Genomic DNA, 20,557 nt, shown 5'->3' on the forward strand with positions numbered 1-20,557 from the left:
TCGTCTTATTATGGGGAACATTTATGTCAAGTAAAAATTCCTTCATGGATAGCAGAGTTATGGACATGACACGAAGTTTGACGGACTTCAATATTCCCCCTTTGACCTTCAAAAAAAGGTGGGGGACATAAAGAAAACGCTCGTACATTCAACAAAATCTGACTAAGGTCCTTGAAGCTCTTATTATTTTTTTATTTTTACATTTCTATTTTAGCTGTACTGGCCACAAACGGGATAAGTGCAATTAAGACCGGATCTAAGAACAATGCTTACAGACCAAATTTGATGGAGTTCATACAGCGGTTCATGTGAAGAAGTCATTGAAAATATATTTATATTTCTTATTTAATTGTCTCTATTTGATGATGCAAATCAAATTTGATGAAGATTCATCGATTTCAGTTTATAACAGGGATTGTTTAACTTTATTCTCGTATCTTTAGCTCTAGCTACCCGTAAAAGGAACCAAGTACCACCATTTGCAAAATCTTCAGGGGGCCTCTTGCCAGGATGGTACAAACCAAATCTGGCATATTTTTGGCCAGTAGTTCTAGGGATTTTTTTTTGTACATTGTGGACGAGGGGACTCCGCGGCCGAGTGGTTAAGGCCGCCGGATGTAGATCACTTGCCTCTCATTGATGTGGGTTAGAGTCTCACTCGGGGCGTAGAATTCTTCATGTGAAGAAGCCATTCAGCTGGCTTACGGAAGGTAAGGTTCTACCTGGATGCCCGCTCGTGATGAAATAATGCACGGAGGGGCACCTGGAGTCTTCTTCCACCATCAAACCTGGAAAGTCGTCATATGACTTATAATTGTCTCGTTGCGACGTTAAACCAAACAAAAAAGGATAAACAATGGACGATGGACCATCCACCTACTCTAATAGGCCATATTGGATGTTCGGGTCATGTGAGCAAAACTGGACAATGCACCATTTTTATCTGATTTCTTTGATGAATAATCACCTGTTTGTAGAAATGTTATTTTTTTACGTTGATCTAGTTTGATCTTTTGTGCAACTTACTGATTAAGTTTAACGCGCACATTGTATACAGGTACACAGAAAACATTAAACTGACTTCTTGTAAAACATCACTTGATGAATAGGCCTACACTATGCATATACGCCACTGACATATTTACAAATGATCTCGCTCCATTATCTCTTTATGGGACCAGAATTACAAGTAAAGAATAAACGCAACTTTGAACAACTTCCGCGCAATAAGTTACCAACTTTGGTTTCCTATTGCAAAATTACATTTCTTCCTTGAGAACAAACTGAAGTACAACCCATGCTGTTAAGGATAATCTAGCTAATTATGAACTTACATCACGCATAACTCTTGACTACAATCCAACAGCAGGTATAAAACATTACTCGCTCCATAGCTAAATAGAACATTTATAGTGAAAGATAAGTCGCGGGCGATGAGGGATTCAAACTTGTTTCATTGAAAAACGACTGCAGTTCTATTCTAATGGATGTTTTATTACAGGAATGTACAATGTATACGAAAATCAAAGTTTGACCGGCTTTTCAAACACAGCTGACTCCAACATCCTTTGAATGGTCACAGGTTCGAGTATTCCAGCGATGATGTTTACAAAATAGTAAGCTGCTTTCTGAGCCAGTACATGCGACGTCTTCAAGGTAGATTGGTCCACTACCTCCATTTACATTATACAGGCGAGCGTGTGATCTGTAAAATAGGTAGGTGCTGAGTATCACAAATTGTTTAATCGAGTTATAAATGCTTTTAATACGTTAAAATCTAAAGAAAACTATAGGTGTACGAAAATATCACTTGCCTTTTCCTAGATAACAAGCTTAAAGTAGAAATAATAAACATCATAAGGCAAAAGTATACAGTTGAAATATTTGTTGAATTCATGTCCGTTTACAGTTATATACCTGAAAATGATACGAAAAAGATTTGTTAAAAAGTCTTTGAAATTGTAACTAACAAACTTCTGAGTTAATGCAATATGTTAAGATATAGTTACTAATATTATACGCTTTCTTAGGTAGCTCGAAAACGTATCAAAGAATAAATTCACGCTTATCTGTATTCAAATTCTATGATATAGAGATGTAGCTACACAAGAGGACTTAAGGTGAACAGTTCTGAATTGACAAATTAACTGAGACCTCAAAAAAGTGGTAATCAGAAATAATAGAAAAAAACTACATAAGCCATTTTCCTAATGACTGATCAGACAGACAAAATATGACCTACATTTTGTTTAAACTCTTTGTAATCGACATACCACATACACTTTTTTCCATGGCTTATAAAAGCAGCTATTTTATAAGTTGTCCCGAGGCGCTGTCAGAAAGTTTAGTTGTATCAAAATCAAAAATGCATCAATTTCATTCAAGAAATTTTCGGACTTAAAAGAATCGATTCTGCAAATATTTAAATTTCGACTTTTTAGCTAAAGGTACTTCTTGTCAGTGAGAATAAATTTATGTAAAGAAAACTTGATATTATTTGACAAGACAATGCAAAATATAACAAAGATTACTGCAGTAAACTTGTATTACATATATGTTACAATCATTTTAGAATGTTGTTATAATCACCATTTCATTTCATTGATTTAAAAGTGTTTCAAATGGTTTTCTGATTTTGAAACATTTTGAAGGAGTATTTTGTTGCAAATAGGGTAACACAATCTGCAGTCATCAAATGTAATTCTTATAATTAAAACATGTCTGAGATTTCGTTATTGTTGCAAGCAATGAAATAGAGTTACGTTGGAAATCCATAAAAACGATTTTCTGTGTGGGCCTCACATTAAGGATTATATTAAGACAATCAATTATAACAATATCACCTGCCATGAGTGCATTCTTTGGTGGAAAATATTGATGTTAAATGCTGCACAGGTTTCTTTATATTATGAAATCTTCTTTCAGGTTAATATTTGGTATGGTTTTGGTAAACTCATGATAAAGAGAATATAATTTTCTTTCACTCGGAATTTTTAAAAGAGATTTAACCTTTTGGCTAGTCTTGGACTTTGAATTTACTAAAAGACAAAATTAATTTCAATATAGTCTCTATCAAAGTGTTAAAAGTAGACTAAACTTACACTGAATTCTACTGTATACATTTATCTGTAGAGATTTTGATATGGACTATAATTGATGAAATCGCAAAAGCATTGGAAAACTCTTAATGCAGAAGGTTTTCATTTTGCTTCAGATAATTTTAGATGGTCAATTTAGGTATCAAATATTTCAGTTTTATAAGGAGATGAAGAAAAGTATAGACATATCTAGAAAATTAAGGCCCTAAGCGATATTTTAGAGCTGAAAAACTCTGAAATGTCTGTTGAAGCAGTTGTAATTCAAATGGAAAGAAATGCTTTTATCATATTTACGTTGAGTATCCCAACATACTGCACACTACTTTTGCGCCATTGTTATTCCGGTTGAAAGAACCACCACACACAGTTCCCCAGTTAACGCCGTCGTAAGACACTTCCACACGTCCTCTGTAAAAAGTATTTTCTCCAGCCAGGCGTACCCGTAGGTCTGTTGTAAGACAAATCATGCTTGAAAACTAAACGTTCGTTTTAACCTATACCTTTTCAATAACTTTTGCACAATATTAAAAAAATGAATCCAGTTACATTTATTTTAATACAAATTCTGGACCTTTGTTTCATATATGTGTTCGTAGATCTGATCGTTCAAGTCAATCGAAGATTTAACAAGAGTAAATTTAGCGGCAATACATTACATTATGTCGTCCATGTTACATATACACACTTTATACAATCAAATTTAGTAACATTTTATAACAAGCAGATTGAATCAGACTTTTACCAAATTGTAGTGTAAGTGGTATTGTGTAAATTAAATTCGTGAACACAAACAAATTATATACCTAGTGAACAAGTTAGCAAATCACAGTTTTCTTTAATCTCCGAATTCCCACTGCAGTAGCGACCTGTACAATGTCTTGTCCTTTCCTTTACACAATAGAAGTCGCATGCTGACCAGCTGGACCATGTGGTCCATTGCCCATTTCCAACATTTACAAATTCTGTAAGAAATCGAAAACGTGCCTTGATATTAATATCAATATGTACGTATAGAACACATGTGGAAAATACAAAAAAAAGAACACTGTGTTACAATTTGCCCATTTCCAACATTTACAAATTCTGTAAGAAATCGAAAACGTGCCTTGATATTAATATCAATATGTACGTATAGAACACATGTGGAAAATACCAAAAAAAAAAAGAACACGGTGTTACAATTCTAGTACCTTTTAAGGACAAACCCACTCAAACTGTATCCGCTTTTGTTTTGCCTGGTTGCGTTCTATGCTTTCAAATAACGTCACCCCATCAGTTAATCCAACGACATTTTAAAATAATTTTTGGTCCATCGAAATCATGGTGTCTATTCAATCTTATATTAATAAAGAGTTCGCTTAAGCCAGCACTAGAGGCACAAGAGATATTGCATATACAATCCCCTCCCATCAATAATATATTAAACCGATACTATTATATATTTTTGATTTTGCTGCAAATTTTGTTGTTGAAAAAAACTTTATTCTGGTGTTATGTGTTTGAAGTAAAGCGTCCTTCATTTATTCGCTTCGTCTTCAGGTGTTACACCTTCCATTACCTCTCATGAACAGACATAGTCTTAAGAAGTTTGCTATTATTTTGCTTGACTGAATTCTATGCTTCTAAAACATCTTTTAACAGATGTAAATGATCCCCAAAATGATCCTATTCGACATTCTACCGAAGAATTAATAGTGAAACTAACTCGAGATATTGTTATTAAGATAAATGCATTTTAAGGTACTATTGAGTCAGACATGCCTTGAAGTTTCTCAATACATGTACACAGTTAATTAAGTAATTAAGTTTGCCATAATTTATAGAAAGCAAACCAACCTGCTCATTGTGAAGATGTTTCTTTTGCCTCTATTTCGTTATGTACATAAACAGAGACTGCGGTACGTTTTGAAATTAGTATTTCCCAATGTTGAACTGAACTCAGTTTTGATACCAAAGCATTATGCTGACTCATGTTCCGTGTACTTTCTTGCTTAAGCAAAAGGCATAATTGTTTGATGAAAAACTGAACCGAATATGAGCTTCTTACACATTTTTTTTTTTATATTTCTTATGATACAGTACCTTGGCAGGGAACAGCGTTGCAGATCTTGCTACCCTCGTTGTTTCCTATACAATCATGACCGAATGTTGATGGCGATGGATTGTTACAAAGTCTGGTCCTTTTTGATAATCCTCCAAGGCATGTGGCAGAACACGTGCTCCAGTCTGACCAAGAAGACCACCCGCCGTCTGAATGACACACGAGATTCACATTGAGAATATACGATACAAGCATGCCTAACAATTTTTCTAAATCTTCTAAATCCTTACTTACCGCTGTCAATTGATGAAATTTGTCTATGCAAAATAGGCACACCATTTAATTAAATAAAACGTAACAACAATGGCAATCGGAGCCGTGACAGTTGTAGCCCTAAAGTCACGTGATTAGTACAGCTTCAAGAATGTCGCTTCGTGGACATTAAAGCATTTTGCGGCCAAGCTCACATCCGTCAAGAACAAGAAGGTGGAGTACAGCAGCGAGAACAAGATATGACCCGACTCTAGGGACCCACTATTAGTACTCAAAACGACTAGTACATATTTCCGGATGCAAAGTTAAAATTGTTAAGTTACGATCTAATCTTGACTTATAACTGACATACAGTTTGTTATTTTGACTGAGAATAATTATTGACGTAAATGTAGCCTTGAACATCTCCATACCAATTAACTAATTGTATTAAGTGACGTCACACACTGATATGAAATTTTCACGTTAATATAGATACTATTTACGGATGCTTAAAGGCAAAGAAAATCTCCTATATAAGTGACTCGCCCCGGGATTGATTTTGGGGTTTCTTGGATCAAGGTCAAGGTCATTGTTACTAAAGGGTTAGGGTTAGGGTTTAGGGTTAGGTTAGGGTTAGGGTTAGGGTTGTGCTTTAAAGTGGTGCACTGTGATTCAGTATACTTTTTTATTCTTATGAAAAGTGTTGAAAACCTGGTTTCGTGGCATTGCCGCGTTTCTTGTATTAATTAAATTGCAGTTTTTCCCCCGAATATACACATTTATTTATTTATTATTTTAGTTGATAATATACTGATTGTAATTGCTTAGTTATGTTGAGTAATGTCCTGACCAATTAAGTTATAACTCTTACAGCAAAGCAATTTTCAACCTTTTAGAAAACTCTCACATTTATTTAATAAAAAATTAAAATAATTATTTAAAACTAAATAAGAGAAAGTTTTTTATTTTTTCAATTATTATGATCTTGATCACTATGAAATTAGTTATGTGAACTGAGTTATAAGAAAACTTTATTTTAATATACTTAACTTTACTTTTAGTTGCAAAAGCATTCGAATGATAGTATAAGAACTGTGATTTGGGAATATATATATCTCCGTGTGTGACTTAAATGCATTTTCTTTTATTTATAATAAAATCCAGCAATCAAGAGATATCATTGTTCAAAATACACATGATTTATTATTTACAAAGGGTGTCTGAATGCATTTTCTTTTATTGTTTATAAAAATCCAGCAATAACGAGATATTATTGTTATAAAACTTGATTTATTAAAAAATAAAAATACTGCTGTATCTTATCATTTTGTTTGTTTAGCCCTAATTTAATCAGGCTTTCTAAATTCTTTATAAAGGTGAAAACTTGTTTCATATAAAGGTGAGTAGTATCACATGCAATCTATGTACTGCACAGTAGCTATACAGTAGCTTATTAAGACAAACAGAACTAGCCTATCAATGGTCCAGTGTTGTATATTGTACCTCGCATACCAGAATCAGCGTCTTTAATTTAATCTAACAGAGTTGAACATAAGAATTATTTTATTTCCATTAATTTTCAGCGTACTGAAGTAATTAGGCATCTTTATTATAACTTCACGGTTCAATGAATTTACCATAACTTATTATTACCGTGACGTATTATTTAATATTGCGTCTAATTTCAATAGAAATTGTCAACATTTGGCGGAAAATAATAACAAAAATCCACGTGTAGAATTAGAAAACCATTAAGATACGGTTTTGTGACAAATGATAGTGTAATGCCTCACAATTTCTTTTTATGCCGACACAAGATATATTGTGCATGCAGTACATATTGTTAATTTTTACCGAAATTTACGAGGAAATTATTAAAGAATCACAGACTTAAAACTTTTGCATGACCTACCGGCGCATGCTTTATTAAAGCATATACGGTCTTCACTAGTATCACCAAGGCATGGGTTTCCACCCAGTCCAGGGTAAGGGTTAGAACATGTCCTGTCTCTCCTTTGTAGACCTATTCCACAAGTGACGCTGCAGCCTTCCCATGAAGCCCAACTCGACCAGCTTCCATCAACTGTAGCAGATAAGACAAATTACGTGCATTCTCAATATGCTTGTAAAGTATATATTATAGAATAAAGAAATTACAGAACAAAAAATATATTGTATTAAAAATCCGTCGCATGTGTGTTTGGGGCTAACAGAGCTAAGATATTTAATTACTTTCTTTGTAGCACCCGTTCTTAGATTAGTAGTACCATAATTCACCGGAGAGTGGGACATTAACACAAAGTTCCAGTTTAGCTTCATCGTTATAGCGTAACGCTATGTTTTTAAAAATTACATACTATATCTTTTTCTTGATCGATATATATACTATAAGCAAAATGGCAGCTATTGATGCATTTGATTTTTATTGAATTTTACATCACTACATGAATGCATTAATTGTTAAAATCATCTGATAAGAGGGTGCCAAAAGGAATTTATAAATAATTCTTCAGAATGTATGTGTATTAGTTTTTTGGTTGTTGGGTTGTTGGGTTTTACGTCGCACCGACACTTAGGTCATACGACTACTTTTAAAGCTTTATTTGTGGAGGAAGACTGCAGCTGTCCTTCCTTGCGTCATTTCATCTCGGGGGGCGGGCACCTGGATAAACCATCGATCTTCCGAAATCAAGAAGAATGGCTTCCTCACATGAAGAATTCAACGCCACGAGTGTGGCTTGAACCTAAATCGGTGAGGGGCAAGTGATTTGAAGCACTCGGCCATGGAGGCTCCTGTATGTGTATTAGAGTACTTTTCTGCACAGTCATGTCAATTTTAGTTTAGGTTTTAAACGTTATACTGATACATAATCATAGGTCATACGGCGGTTTTCCACCTTTTGACGGAGGAGGAAGGTCCTAGGTGCCCTATCAGGCTACATTTTATGCGATGGCGGACGTCTGGGTAGAACCAGCAACATTCCTTAAGGCAGCTGGATGGTTTCCTCACTAAAATTATTCTACATCCTAATCTATATTTCTAACCCACAGCGCAGCACAATTGATTCAAAGTTTGTGACCTTAACCATTCGGCCACGGAGGCTGCCCCAATGGTGAAAATTAACGTATAATTTATACTTTAATCTAAACATTCATAACCGTACCAGGACATGATATGACAGGACACACAATGGTCATTTTTGAATCACCAGGACAATCCAACCCTCCATTAGCTGGAGCATCACATGCGCATTGTCTTGATTTTGATTGTGTGCCATTTCCACAGGTGACATCGCAGGCCGACCATGTACCCCAAGGACACCAAGCCCCGTCAGCTAAACGTAAATAGAATTTTCAAATATAATTAAAACTTAAAAGATTGTGGGTGTATTGATTTTCATTATTTAAACGAATGATTCTAAATTCTAAACGCACATTAGCGATGATTTTTATAAAGAACATACAACCATAAGTAAGACTTCATGTATCAAATAGTGTATTGTACCGAAGTTGATTGAAATTGATTCAGTTTGAGACAAAATGATTATTAAGTATTCATTTCATTCAATACATTTGAATTATAATTCGCACTTACTGGCGTTACATAGATCGCAATATTTCCTACATGTAGTTTTAGCTTGTGGAATATCATCACATATATTGACCGTCGCATTAAGCTGCTTGCAATCTGTGCCATTTCTATCTTCACACGCAGTGTCCGTGTCTGTGTCTGTAAAACATACTTCGCGGTTTAAATTCATTCTTATCAAAGTTCATCTCACTATGAACTTTCTATTTTCAAACTAAAATATAAGTGGAGCAAGCATGAATTACGTCTCATTGGCGGGATTAGTGATTATTAGTAAATACCTTATTTCTTATGAACATTAGTTAGTCACCTTGAAACCTGTACAACTGAAACTGTAAGAATTTAAGGCAATTTTGCACGGTTGATTAAACCGGAAGTGACGGTGTAACAACATTTGTTCGAAAAATCTAGAATAATGTCTAGAAACCGTTAAACAGTTAGCATAAATGTTGCCTGGAATATATTATGTCATGCGTATTAAGTGTTAGGCAGATTTCTGTCTTACTAATTAAGCTGTTTTTTCTTAAGGTTAATTCTTTAACGAGGTGTAGGTTCTAATATAAAATAATTCAAAATACAATAATTTACAATGTAAGCTCCCTCTATTGAATTTCATCAAATTCTGAAAAATAATAAGCATAAGAACCTATATACATTTTTTATAACATGATTGAAAATAGGATTCTCTACAGCTATGAAAAGTATTATAAAAATCTGCATGGTGGAAAAATTCTATAAACCAAAATGTCATCAAAAGTACGATCCAATTGTGAAAAGTACAAGAGGGCTACTATTAAGATGGTCTTACAAACAAAAATTAAGCACAAGACGATATCTGTTTTACTTTCTGAAGTTCCGTTTGATGCATTGGTGCTTTGCAAGCAAAAATGGCTCTTAATAAATTGTTTCATTGTCGAGCAATATTTGTTTCAAACGTGCGGGACTACCTTAAATGATTCTGGGCGCCGCCCTTTCGTTTGAGTACTATTAACTCGTATTGAGCCGCTTAGTGTGAAATATATTTCCACATAATGAGTAGATGGCATTAAAATCAAACGATGTTGCAATAATCACTTCCATAGACAATCGAAACATATGTGTTAGAAAACGGTGATAAAGGCTAACCATTGCAGATGCCAAACTTGCAGTATCCTCTGCAATTCTCATATGCCCACGAATAATACGAGTCATCCGTGCATAAATTTCCAGAGTCGTATTCCTCACAGTTAGCAATTTTGTTCTCACATAAACTGGTGACAGGCACTGAAACGATAACCATTTTTGTCTTTCTTATATTTCGTATAAAAGAAATTTCATCTCCGTCCTGGCTGCTTCAAATATCGATACATGGAAAATATGAAGCATACTTAAGGACATTCAGGGGTACAACGCAACGAAATTTTCTAAAGTATTGAAAACAAAACACAATTTTTACATTGGGCAACATTTTAAGCGAAAACTTTATAAAGAAATATTATCTTAAGTTGTAAAAGAAATAGATATTATCGGATTTTGACAAGCGGTTAGAAGAGAAAAATATTATTCCAGCAGTATAATTTGGTATATTAATTAAGACCGCCAATGACGGACAAATGGTATTCGTAATGATTATCAAGGTTTATCACATGGGGAAACATTTTTTGATTCCAAAGAAAAAAATAGCAAGCTTTAATTATTTTTGATATTGAATAAGCGGTTGACTTTACGTAGGAAATATTCCAAATATCTAGAAAATATTCTATGAACAGAAAAGGATGAAAATCAATGCTTGAAAGCTGAATGTATGAAGAACAATAAAATCGTTATAACGGTATTAAGATTAAGAAATGACAATATTCATGTTCACACTACAAAAATGGAACAGAAGCTTTCGTCTTAGAAGTTTTAACTGTATAATTATCTGTAAACATACTGATAACAATGTTTACGGTATTCACCTGGTGGAGTACAAAACCCGCAGTACATAGCACAGTGTGCCTTAGCCCAGGCCTCATAGACCTTTTGTGTACAAGCTGTCCGTCCATACATACTGCAAATGTCGACCGTATCTTGACAGACTAAAATGAAATATAACACATTTCTTGGATGAAAATTTGTGTACTCTGCATGTATGATCTAAATGCTTGAGAAAGCATGATGTTGTCATCCTATTGCCGCCACTTATAGATTTCCTAACAAGTATTTGAAGAGTTTATAAGAATAATTTTATTTGTTATTGCGGCAATATAAAAGTTACGTGATGGTGTCTCATTTTAAAAATGATTTTATATTTTGGTATAATGATAACTATTTTAAAAAAAAAGTACATACAGCTTTGTTGGTTTGATACTGTAATTGCTACATAATAGTTCAATTTATATAGTATCTCACATTCATGTTGGTAAAGAATGAAAGGGGCGAATAGCTGAAACTGATTATCAATAAACAAGGTCCCCTCCAATCATATTTGAAACAGAAGTATTGACAGTACTTGCCTGATTAAGAATAATAGCAAACGTATAAGCTTCCCGATCTGTCATTCTTAAATAATAACAAAAAGATAGAAGAATCATTATTAAGTCTTCTCATCCAGTCATAAGTTATATGAAAATCCCCAAGCAGTTAAAATGGCGGCGGTCACAATAGATTTACAGGGGAATTGCAAGGATGATTTCCCAATGTACTTCTCTGAAATTTACCAGTGCCAAAATCAGGTATTCTAACACGACACAATTTATTTAAGGAGCCTAAAATAAGGTGAGGGTCATTATGTGGTTTTACTTACCACTCATAGCGGTAGAACTTTCAACTGCAGAGCCAGTCGTAGGTAATAATGTTATTCCTGAAGAAAATAAAGACTACATTAAATAGATCTATTTAATAATGGAAAAGGTTACAAATTACCTTTAACTTTGTGGATTTTCATCTTAGAATCGCGTCATCTGGTCGATAAAAATTGAAAAAGGAAAAATAATTATAAAAATGGATGATGACCCGACGGTTTTGAGATACACCACACAATCATCTGTTTTCCGCCATTGACAAAAACGTCAGCTTGGACAGTTTCTGACAAATTTCACACAGCTCTAACGGGTTTTTTTGTTGTTGTTTGTCTGTGTCAGAAAAATTTTATGTTTGATATACTGTATAGCGTGTTATATTCACGGTGCCAAATGTTCGCATTTTTTGAAGAGTTTTCAATTCAAGGTGTCTTAATTTCGCGAAAACTTCTTCGACTGCGAATAACAAACTTTGGTTGTAAACAACAGAAAGGGTAGTCACACTTCCTAGACATGCAAATAATAATAAATACGCAAATTTTGAAGTAGATTGGAAACGAAAGTAGGCTTTACATCGACACCCATAATAAATGATCTCCTTTGCGAATAGCGGGATCGGTCTCACTGAACTATCGACTTAATAAAATATTGTTCTATCTGATGTTTCCTTTCTAAAATTTAAATATTTTCACGAATGAAAAGAAAGCAATTTTTAATATCTCGGAATGAATTTTTTAAAAATGTCATCGTGTTTGTTAGATCTGTTAAAGTTAAAGATGAAATAGTTAGTAATTATCGTCAATTATGGAGACGCCTCATGTCAGTTTTGTTGTTCAAAGTTTTATCTCGGTTAAAAATTATAGTCGATCTTTTATAAGTATCATAAAATTTAGGATTTTCATATTTCTTTCTTCAATATACTATTAAATTTATATAAAACTAGGTGGTGAATGTACCCCCGCACGCACTGACACAGTACATTGCAATTTGACGCAAAAAAAATGTAAAGTAACAAAAAAAGTCAATAATGTTGATAAGTAAAGTTTGTATATGAGTTGTCTTCCTTATTCGCGGTAACAAAAAAGCTGCGGTGTTTAGATTTCGCGCTATCAATGTTGACCGCGAATATAGCGAAAATTAAACCTCCGCGAATATAACCCGCTTTACAGTATTGATAATGTTACACATAAGCACAGATAGCGCTTGACTCCCTTTTCATACTTTCATTGCTATAATTATTGTTGAATGGCTGTTGATAATAGAATTTGGTCATTTGTGACTGATTATGGCTCATTATGCGGATAGCTGGATCTCAGCATCACGCATTATGTCATATACAATAGTTAAAGGGAACCAGATATTTGAAAGAGCAAGAACTCGTTGTAAAATAAATTTGGACCAATCAGAAACAAGTTCTATAAATAGCACCAATCAAAGCTCACGTATGCATGGTATAAATAGGTATATGGAGGACAGAGAGATCATTCGGTATCCAGCGATCGAAGAAGACACATCGAGGATTCATCGAATATTTTATCACAGTACCTTGATAAGGAGGTTATTGCAACTACCCTGTCAGGGCGGATAAATTATTAAAAAGAAGATGTTTGAAGTTCACAGACTAAAGAAGAGTTGCAGAATTTCAACAAGGTTTCGAGCTATAGGGCCAGTGCATATGAGTTTTACTTTATGGTAGTTGAATGCTATAGACGATAGCAAATATAGGCTGAGCATCGGAAAGCTGAGACAGAGACCCAGAGTTTGGTAATCTTCTGAGGTAGTAGGAGAGTTCCAGCTTATAGACGGTTCAGCGTTATTGGCGAAGTACAGCCAAGGCATCAGGGATATACCTATATGGTAGTGGAATGCTACATGTGATAGCATATAGGCGCTGAGTATACAGGAGTCAGGGCCATTATATAGAGTTACAACTTCAATTAAGAGGACAGACGCAGAGCATCTAAACGATAGGATTCGTATGTTGTTAATTCAAAGACATTGTCTGACGGGAACTTCAACAAAAAGACCAGTCAAGTCTCCAGCCTATAGGAGTTTGAGCTTATTATTATTAACTGAAGATTGTTAGTTTGAAACATTTAGTGATTTGCCTTATCCCTGGAATTGTTTAGCTCCTAATAGAAATCATTTACGAATCATTGGTACACGGATCATTTAGGCAAGGTAGCCAGAGGAAAATTCTATATATGAGATGTTTGGTATCACCAGCTCTACGTTTTAACAAAAGACATTCTACATCGTTTGTCAGCTAGTCTAAGACATAGTCACCTTAGCGATTGGACCCAATTCATTGTTCAAGATACTAAAGGCGTAGGCACTTCCCTGGGTCATATAACTCGTATCCTGACAGTCTGTTTCTTTAAAGGGCGTTGGGTGCAGGCATATATGGCACATTAGGATTTCGTTTGCCATATATATACAGAAGCTTTTTTACGTATCATGTCATTTGCTGCTACGACATGCATAACCCAGAGTTCTTTTATTACAGTTCTTACCATGATGGGGATGAAAAGTGGTGTTTGGTGCGCCATTCAAAAGTTAAAACTCCCTTGTAGAAGTTTTACCACCGACCGTTACAAGACGGGTCAAGACTGCGTTCCTTTATTATTCTTTTTGTACCCCCCCCCCCCGCTCCCACGACAACAAAGTTGTAAGTGGGGGTGTATACTGGTTTCAGGTTGTCTGTCTGTCTGTCCGTCCGTCTGTCCGTCTGTCCGTAGACACAATCTTGTGCGCTCCATCTCTCCTTATCCCCTTGACACAATTTAATGAAACTTCATACAAGTGATCAGTAACAACAGTAGTTGTGCATGGGGCATGTTAGGTTCTTTCAGAAAAAAAATTGAAGAGTTATGGGACTTTGTATTTTGTTACTATACTATATACATAGACACAATCTTGTGCACTCCATCTCTCCTCATCCCCTTTACACAATTTAATGAAACTTCACACAAGTGATCAGTAACAACAGTAGTTGTGCAAGGGGCATGTTAGGTTCTTTCAGAAAAAAAACATTGCAGAGTTACGGGACTTTGTTTTATTGTTACTATACTATATACGTAGACACAATCTTGTGCGCACCATCTCTTCTTATCCCCTTGACACAATTTAATGAAACTTCACACAAGTGATCAGTAACAACAGTAGTTTTGCACGGGGCATGTTAGGTTCTTTCAACAACAAAAATTGCAGAGTTATGGGACTTTTTTTCTTGTTATCATACTATGTACATAGAGTCTGCATATGCAATCTTGTGCGCGCCTAATCTTCCGAACCCTTGCACATAATTTAATGAAACTTCCACAAGTGATCAGTACCAACCCTAGTTGTGCATAGTACATGTTACGTTCTTTTAGATAAATATTCTGCATAGTTATGGGACTTTGTTTTTTGTTTCTATACTTTATACATACAGTCTGTATACATACAGTCCACATAATTATGCAATCTTGTGTGTGACATATTGCAATGTACTGTGTCAGTGCATGAGGGAGGTACATTCATCACCTTTAGTGATAGCTCTAGTTTGTTTTGTTTTCGTTGTCGGTTTTCATTTGTACAGATTCATACACACACCGTTTAAAGAGGCTGCGTTCTTGAAAAACATTGTGACCTGTCACATATTCAATTTTGTTTTTATTCAAAATCCAGTAATAGTAATGAAATTTTTCACATACCTGTAGTTTTTGACCAGACTTGCGTTTGATTTCCTGATTGTACAGGGGCATCTTTGTCCAGCATAAATCCACCTTGATATTAAAGACAAATACGCAAATGTCAACTTAATTCATATTGACATTCAACATCAGGGAAACATTCTGTCTGCCATGTAAAATGATTAAAATGATATATACAATAAAACATGAGATTTCCGGCACAATTCTGTTAGCATGACCTGCATTTACCAGAACCTGGCTAGTCTGTTATGCGGTGTATTTTAATTGTTCCAAATTGTACAAATACATGCATCTCACACGACCTTCTCGTGCTGATAACCCCTGGACTGGCGTCGTTTTTTTCACAAATAATAAACAAATTATGAGCATTTCTCGATTTGATCGCTGATTTACCCTGAGCATTTTTATATAATTTGAGGACTGTTTTGTATTAAAATCGTCTATCATAAATGAAAACATAATGTGAATATGTCATGTTTTAGAGATTGAACAAGTCGCAGTTCAGAAGAAAGATTCGTTTCAGGTACCGTACAAAAAGTAAATGTATATGACTGGAAAAATACGCTTTTGTTATGTGTACTAAAGACAAACAGTTATGTGTACTAAAGACAAACAGTTTAAACACTTTTTTGAAATAAAGTTTGTATACACACTTTCTACATGTCTAATTTTAAATGAAATGTAACAGGCAACCTGCTTTAACCGACAGGGCCAATCGTTTGCGAAGGTGTAAGGTAAGGGAAGGTTTACTGTCTAATCGTAATAAGAAAGTATAAAAGATAAAACATTAGATCACTTTTTTAATTTAGTTAACTTATTCGACTACGAAAAAGATTTTGCGTACACGTTCACTCGATTTATTGCATTTATTTTTACACTGTTTATTTTGTTTCTGTTTTCTATTGATTCTAATAACAACGTCTAAATAATAACAATATGACAGATGAAATAAATAGAGATTCTGAATTATGATTCCCTCTCTCTTGCTCTAACAAATCCTTATACTTCGAAAAATAATATGTGATAGTTTAATGATACCTACTTGCAAAGACAGGAAAAGTAAGCGCTAAGGTTACGTAGAAGCAATTGCTAAAGCAACCTGAAATAAAAAAGATAAAATAACACGAAATATTGGTCGACGAATTTAATTGAATTTGTTATAAAAAAAACTTGAATGTTAAAAGAAAAGTAATTTGCTAGAAGAACATCTGTTTTACTTACCACTTATAGCGTTAGTACTTTCAAGTACGGATCCAGTCGTAGGTATTTTGAACCCTGAAGAAGGCTAATGTAGCCGAATTTTTGTTTACAAAAAATGTGACTTGTTTTAAAAGTTTTGTAGTTTTGACTACTTTTATAATACTTATACATAAATGGAAATTTAACGTTGTAGATTTCTGAAATTCTTACTGTTTAGTTTGTACCGCATCATCTACACATCCATACGTAGGCTAAATCAACAATGCGTCTTTGTATTCTTATCTGAAGTGCGCCTTGTTAGGTTAATAAAGATCGTGTCAAATTGCACTCTCGGTAGCGCGTCAAGGAGTGCTTAAATGTGCGCACCGACATGATCTCAGGACTGAGATAATGTTAAAGCTATTGCTAAAATCCAGTTTTTGTGGAAAAGACAGCTGAAAAGGCATACAGTGCAATTTGCATTATGAGACAAACTAACGGAAGCAAAAAATTTCTTTTAAAACAAATGGTCTCTTAATTAAACATTATACAAAAATACAAAAAAGGACCAAATAAGTGTTCTCTTAAAAAGCATAGTCTGACGAACAAGTTTGACTGTATTTAGTCAATACTCCTTAAACATACATGTAGTATAGCACATCCTGGTTTTTCTTTTGTTTTGTTGGGTTTAACGTTGCACCGACAGAATTTTACGTCATATGGCGACTTGCGGAGGAAGACCCCCAGATGCCCCTCCGTGCATTATTTAATCATGAGCGGGAACCTGGGTAATACCACAGACCTTCCAAGAGCCAGCTGGATGACTTCCTCACATGAAGAATCGAACACCCCGAGTGAAGCTTGAACTCACATCGGTGAGGGGCAAGTGATTTCAAGTCAAGCATTTTCGTACGTATATAATTATATTATCATGTCAGAAGATGTCAGGAGTGAGGGAAAGACATCTGTAAAGATCCCTTTTTTGTCAAGAAAAACGTCACAACTAAAAAATAGTTGTTTTCAGCGACTAAAGGATATGCAAATTCCATTAACGTTTGTTCAAATACAGATCAGCTCACGCGGAAAACCCATTCTACTCGATCCTCGGAGGATGGCCAAAACGAGTATCAAGGCTCCGACTCGAAGTTTCTTCGAGTCAGTCATTTTGCGTCAAGGATTTTCGCTATCTGACTCCGAGGATTTATGCGAAGTCGCTCGAAGGAAGTCCTCGAAGTGACTCGAGATGAAATCCAATTAGCAGAATACACACCTACATTTGTATATTGGTTTCTTTTGTTTCCGAGTCGCTTGACGGAATTCTTTCGAGTGACTCCGAGACGAATAATTTATTACCTAGTATACAAATTCAAATGAGCCTTCGAGTAACTTCGAGGACAGATTTCAGATTACTCGAAGCAGGGTGGTTATATTTTACATAGTGGTACGCGACATAACACAATATTTGTAAATAAAAATAATACTGAATTGTAAATAAAAATAATACTGAAGTATTTTTATCTTACTTTAAGATAAACCAAATTTTTCTGTTTACTTATGATATTTTATTACTTTTTGAGTGATACGGCAGTAGTATTTTTATCCTATTTATAATTCCTTCCAAATGAATAAAAGAAAGACCGCTTTCATGATGAAAATTAATCATTTCTCCAATAATTTCCATGAATTAATAAAAGTCACTTTTCTTTCATGGCCATCATCTTAGCGTTTATCTAGTATCATATAGTTTGTAGTTTAGTCCATTTTACATCAGTTTATTTCTAAATTTAATTTGCACTGTCAGAAACTATTTCAATATTATATTTAACAAATCTCTATTCTTTAACAGCAGTTATTTGAAATTCTGTTTACGTTTAATTTACTTTTCTAGCGGGCGTAATTTTAAAGTTTATCTAGTTATAAAGTATTCATAATTTAGTGCATTTTTATGACTTTATTTCTAAATTAAATTCGCAAAGTCAGAAATTATTTCTATACCATCATACAACAAAGCAGTTTCCTTTAACGGCGCTCATTTGGAAATTTGTTTTATTATATATGATTGATCATTTATCCCGTTCTACATAAATTTACTTTTAAATCTAATTCGCATGTATTTCAATATCATACTAAACAATTTACTTTTAGCGGGTGTTATTTTAAAGTTTATTTTTATAGCTCTTTGATTTAATTTGCAAAGTCAGAAATTATTTAAATATCAAAATTTAACAAATCACTTTCCTTTAACGGCGTTGATTTCAAAGTTTGTTTAATTTCGTTTGATTAATAATTTAGTTTATCATATTAAATAGATATACTTCTTAATCTAATTCGCATGGTCAGAAACTATTTCAATATCAAAATTCACAACAGTTTCATACATTCAAATAAAAAAACAAAGCTAATTATGTAAAAACAATCCGTAAGTAAGGAAATACTGCCTCGAAGTTTCGTCAAATCATTTCGCGGCACTCGAAATGACCGATTTATTGTTTATTACAGACTCGGAGTCGCGCGGAGTGGCCATAAAATACCGGAAATCATTAAAGTGTTACCTGTATATTTCGACTCGGAGTTCCGTCAAGTAATTTCTCGGAGTGACTCGACGGAATTCCGCTAAAGTAATAAAACTATATCAGTCGGTACTCCGAGTCAGAATTAGGCAGTACTCGGAGAAATTCCTCGCTATGCAAGATTTTTCCTTCGAGGAAAAACGGAAAGTGGGTCTTCCGCGTGAGCCGATCTGTATGCTAAAAACATATTAACAGAATCAGATTTACTAATTAAATTACATTGCACGATGACGTGGGATTTTCGGTACACTCAGACTTTGACTGTCTCAAATCAATAAGTGAATAACAGTGTGGGCTAACACTAAATCTGAAAAATGTAAAAAAAACTACTATCATTATGTTTGTACTAAGCAATTGTAAATGTAATTTAATACAATATTGAGAATTATCTAGACATACTGAAGAATCCTTATCCTTAGGACACCGGGCACATTTTTATGCAATCTCGCCACGGATCTGTATGTTTTTGTTAACACAGAAAATGATGTCACTCGACCTTTAGCTATTTCCGGAAGTTAAGAAAATGGAAGTAGACATGCAAATCTTGAAAAAACGAAAGTCGCCTTTGGATTGGTCGATAGTCAGGGGTCACGCGCAGGGGTCAACCCCGTCAAAATGTATGCGCGTGGACTTATATATAAGATATTTCCGTATTTGAGAGCTGCAGACCTAGACATTTCAGAAATATTTTCTTAATAAATATTGATTCTACGGAAGCGTGAAAGGGCCATCAGACGCTAATACGTTTTATCACGTTACAGGTGCGGAAAAGTTATCAGATTGCCTTAATTTAATTAATGTTTTCCTTGGATTGCCCCGGTAGATATGGTAACAAAGTTAGAACTTACTATTTAGTTATGATCAAACTAAAACGCCATAGACCAGGTTTGTGTAAATCTAGAGGCGGAGTTGCCTCACTGCTTCCTGGAGCAGAAAAACATATCGAAGAGTTTCCTGCTGATAGACATGTTTCCCATTTTGTGTTGCCGGTAATAACAGTATCTTTGAGGGTGAGAATCTTGTACTGCTCGAATTTATTATGCACAGTTTCGAATTCATAACAAATATCCTCTTTGAAAAAGAGTTTCTGCATCTAATTTTATGTGTTTTTTATAATAGTGATATTAAAAAGCCTTTTTATAATAGTGATATTAAATAGCCTTTTTTGACAACCTTGTCAGAACTTTAGTAAAATCCTGCTTCTTGATGCTTGAAAAATGCCACAATTTTTCTATACGTTTGGCGTCCGTTAACGCTTTACGGTGTAGTGTGACTGACACATTAGCTTTATATATGGAAGAAGATTTGTAAATTACTTAGAGTCTTGAGATTTCGTCTTCTGTCAAACTGTAGTCTTGAACAAAAATTATT

The 20,557-nt window shown here is 34.4% G+C and overlaps 1 protein-coding gene across 1 annotated transcript; it reads right to left on the reverse strand.

Moving 5' to 3' along the window:
* Window positions 1–1,473: 1,473 nt before the first annotated feature.
* LOC128547280 (coadhesin-like) lies at window positions 1,474–16,943 on the reverse strand. The gene is made up of 13 exons (XM_053519505.1): window positions 16,848–16,943; window positions 16,480–16,536; window positions 15,438–15,509; window positions 11,748–11,804; window positions 10,921–11,040; window positions 10,109–10,246; window positions 8,990–9,124; window positions 8,559–8,729; window positions 7,307–7,477; window positions 5,181–5,348; window positions 3,902–4,060; window positions 3,393–3,546; window positions 1,474–1,705 (listed from the first exon to the last, which is right to left on the reverse strand). The coding sequence occupies exons 1-13, from the start codon at window positions 16,867–16,869 to the stop codon at window positions 1,543–1,545; spliced, it is 1,587 nt and encodes a 528-aa protein (XP_053375480.1). The 5' UTR covers window positions 16,870–16,943; the 3' UTR covers window positions 1,474–1,542.
* Between the last annotated feature and the right edge of the window lie 3,614 nt (window positions 16,944–20,557).

This window comes from Mercenaria mercenaria, chromosome 12 (genome assembly GCF_021730395.1).
Source record: "Mercenaria mercenaria strain notata chromosome 12, MADL_Memer_1, whole genome shotgun sequence".
NCBI classification, from domain to species: domain Eukaryota; kingdom Metazoa; phylum Mollusca; class Bivalvia; order Venerida; family Veneridae; genus Mercenaria; species Mercenaria mercenaria.

Coding starts and splice junctions, on each gene's coding strand:
- LOC128547280 (XM_053519505.1), bottom strand. CDS start 16,869: ATGATGCGGTACAAACTAAACA. Junction 11,041..11,747: donor AAGTTCTACCGCTATGAGTG/GTAAGTAAAACC, acceptor ATTTCATTTTAG/TCTGTCAAGATACGGTCGAC. Junction 7,478..8,558: donor TCCTGTCATATCATGTCCTG/GTACGGTTATGA, acceptor TATCTGCTACAG/TTGATGGAAGCTGGTCGAGT.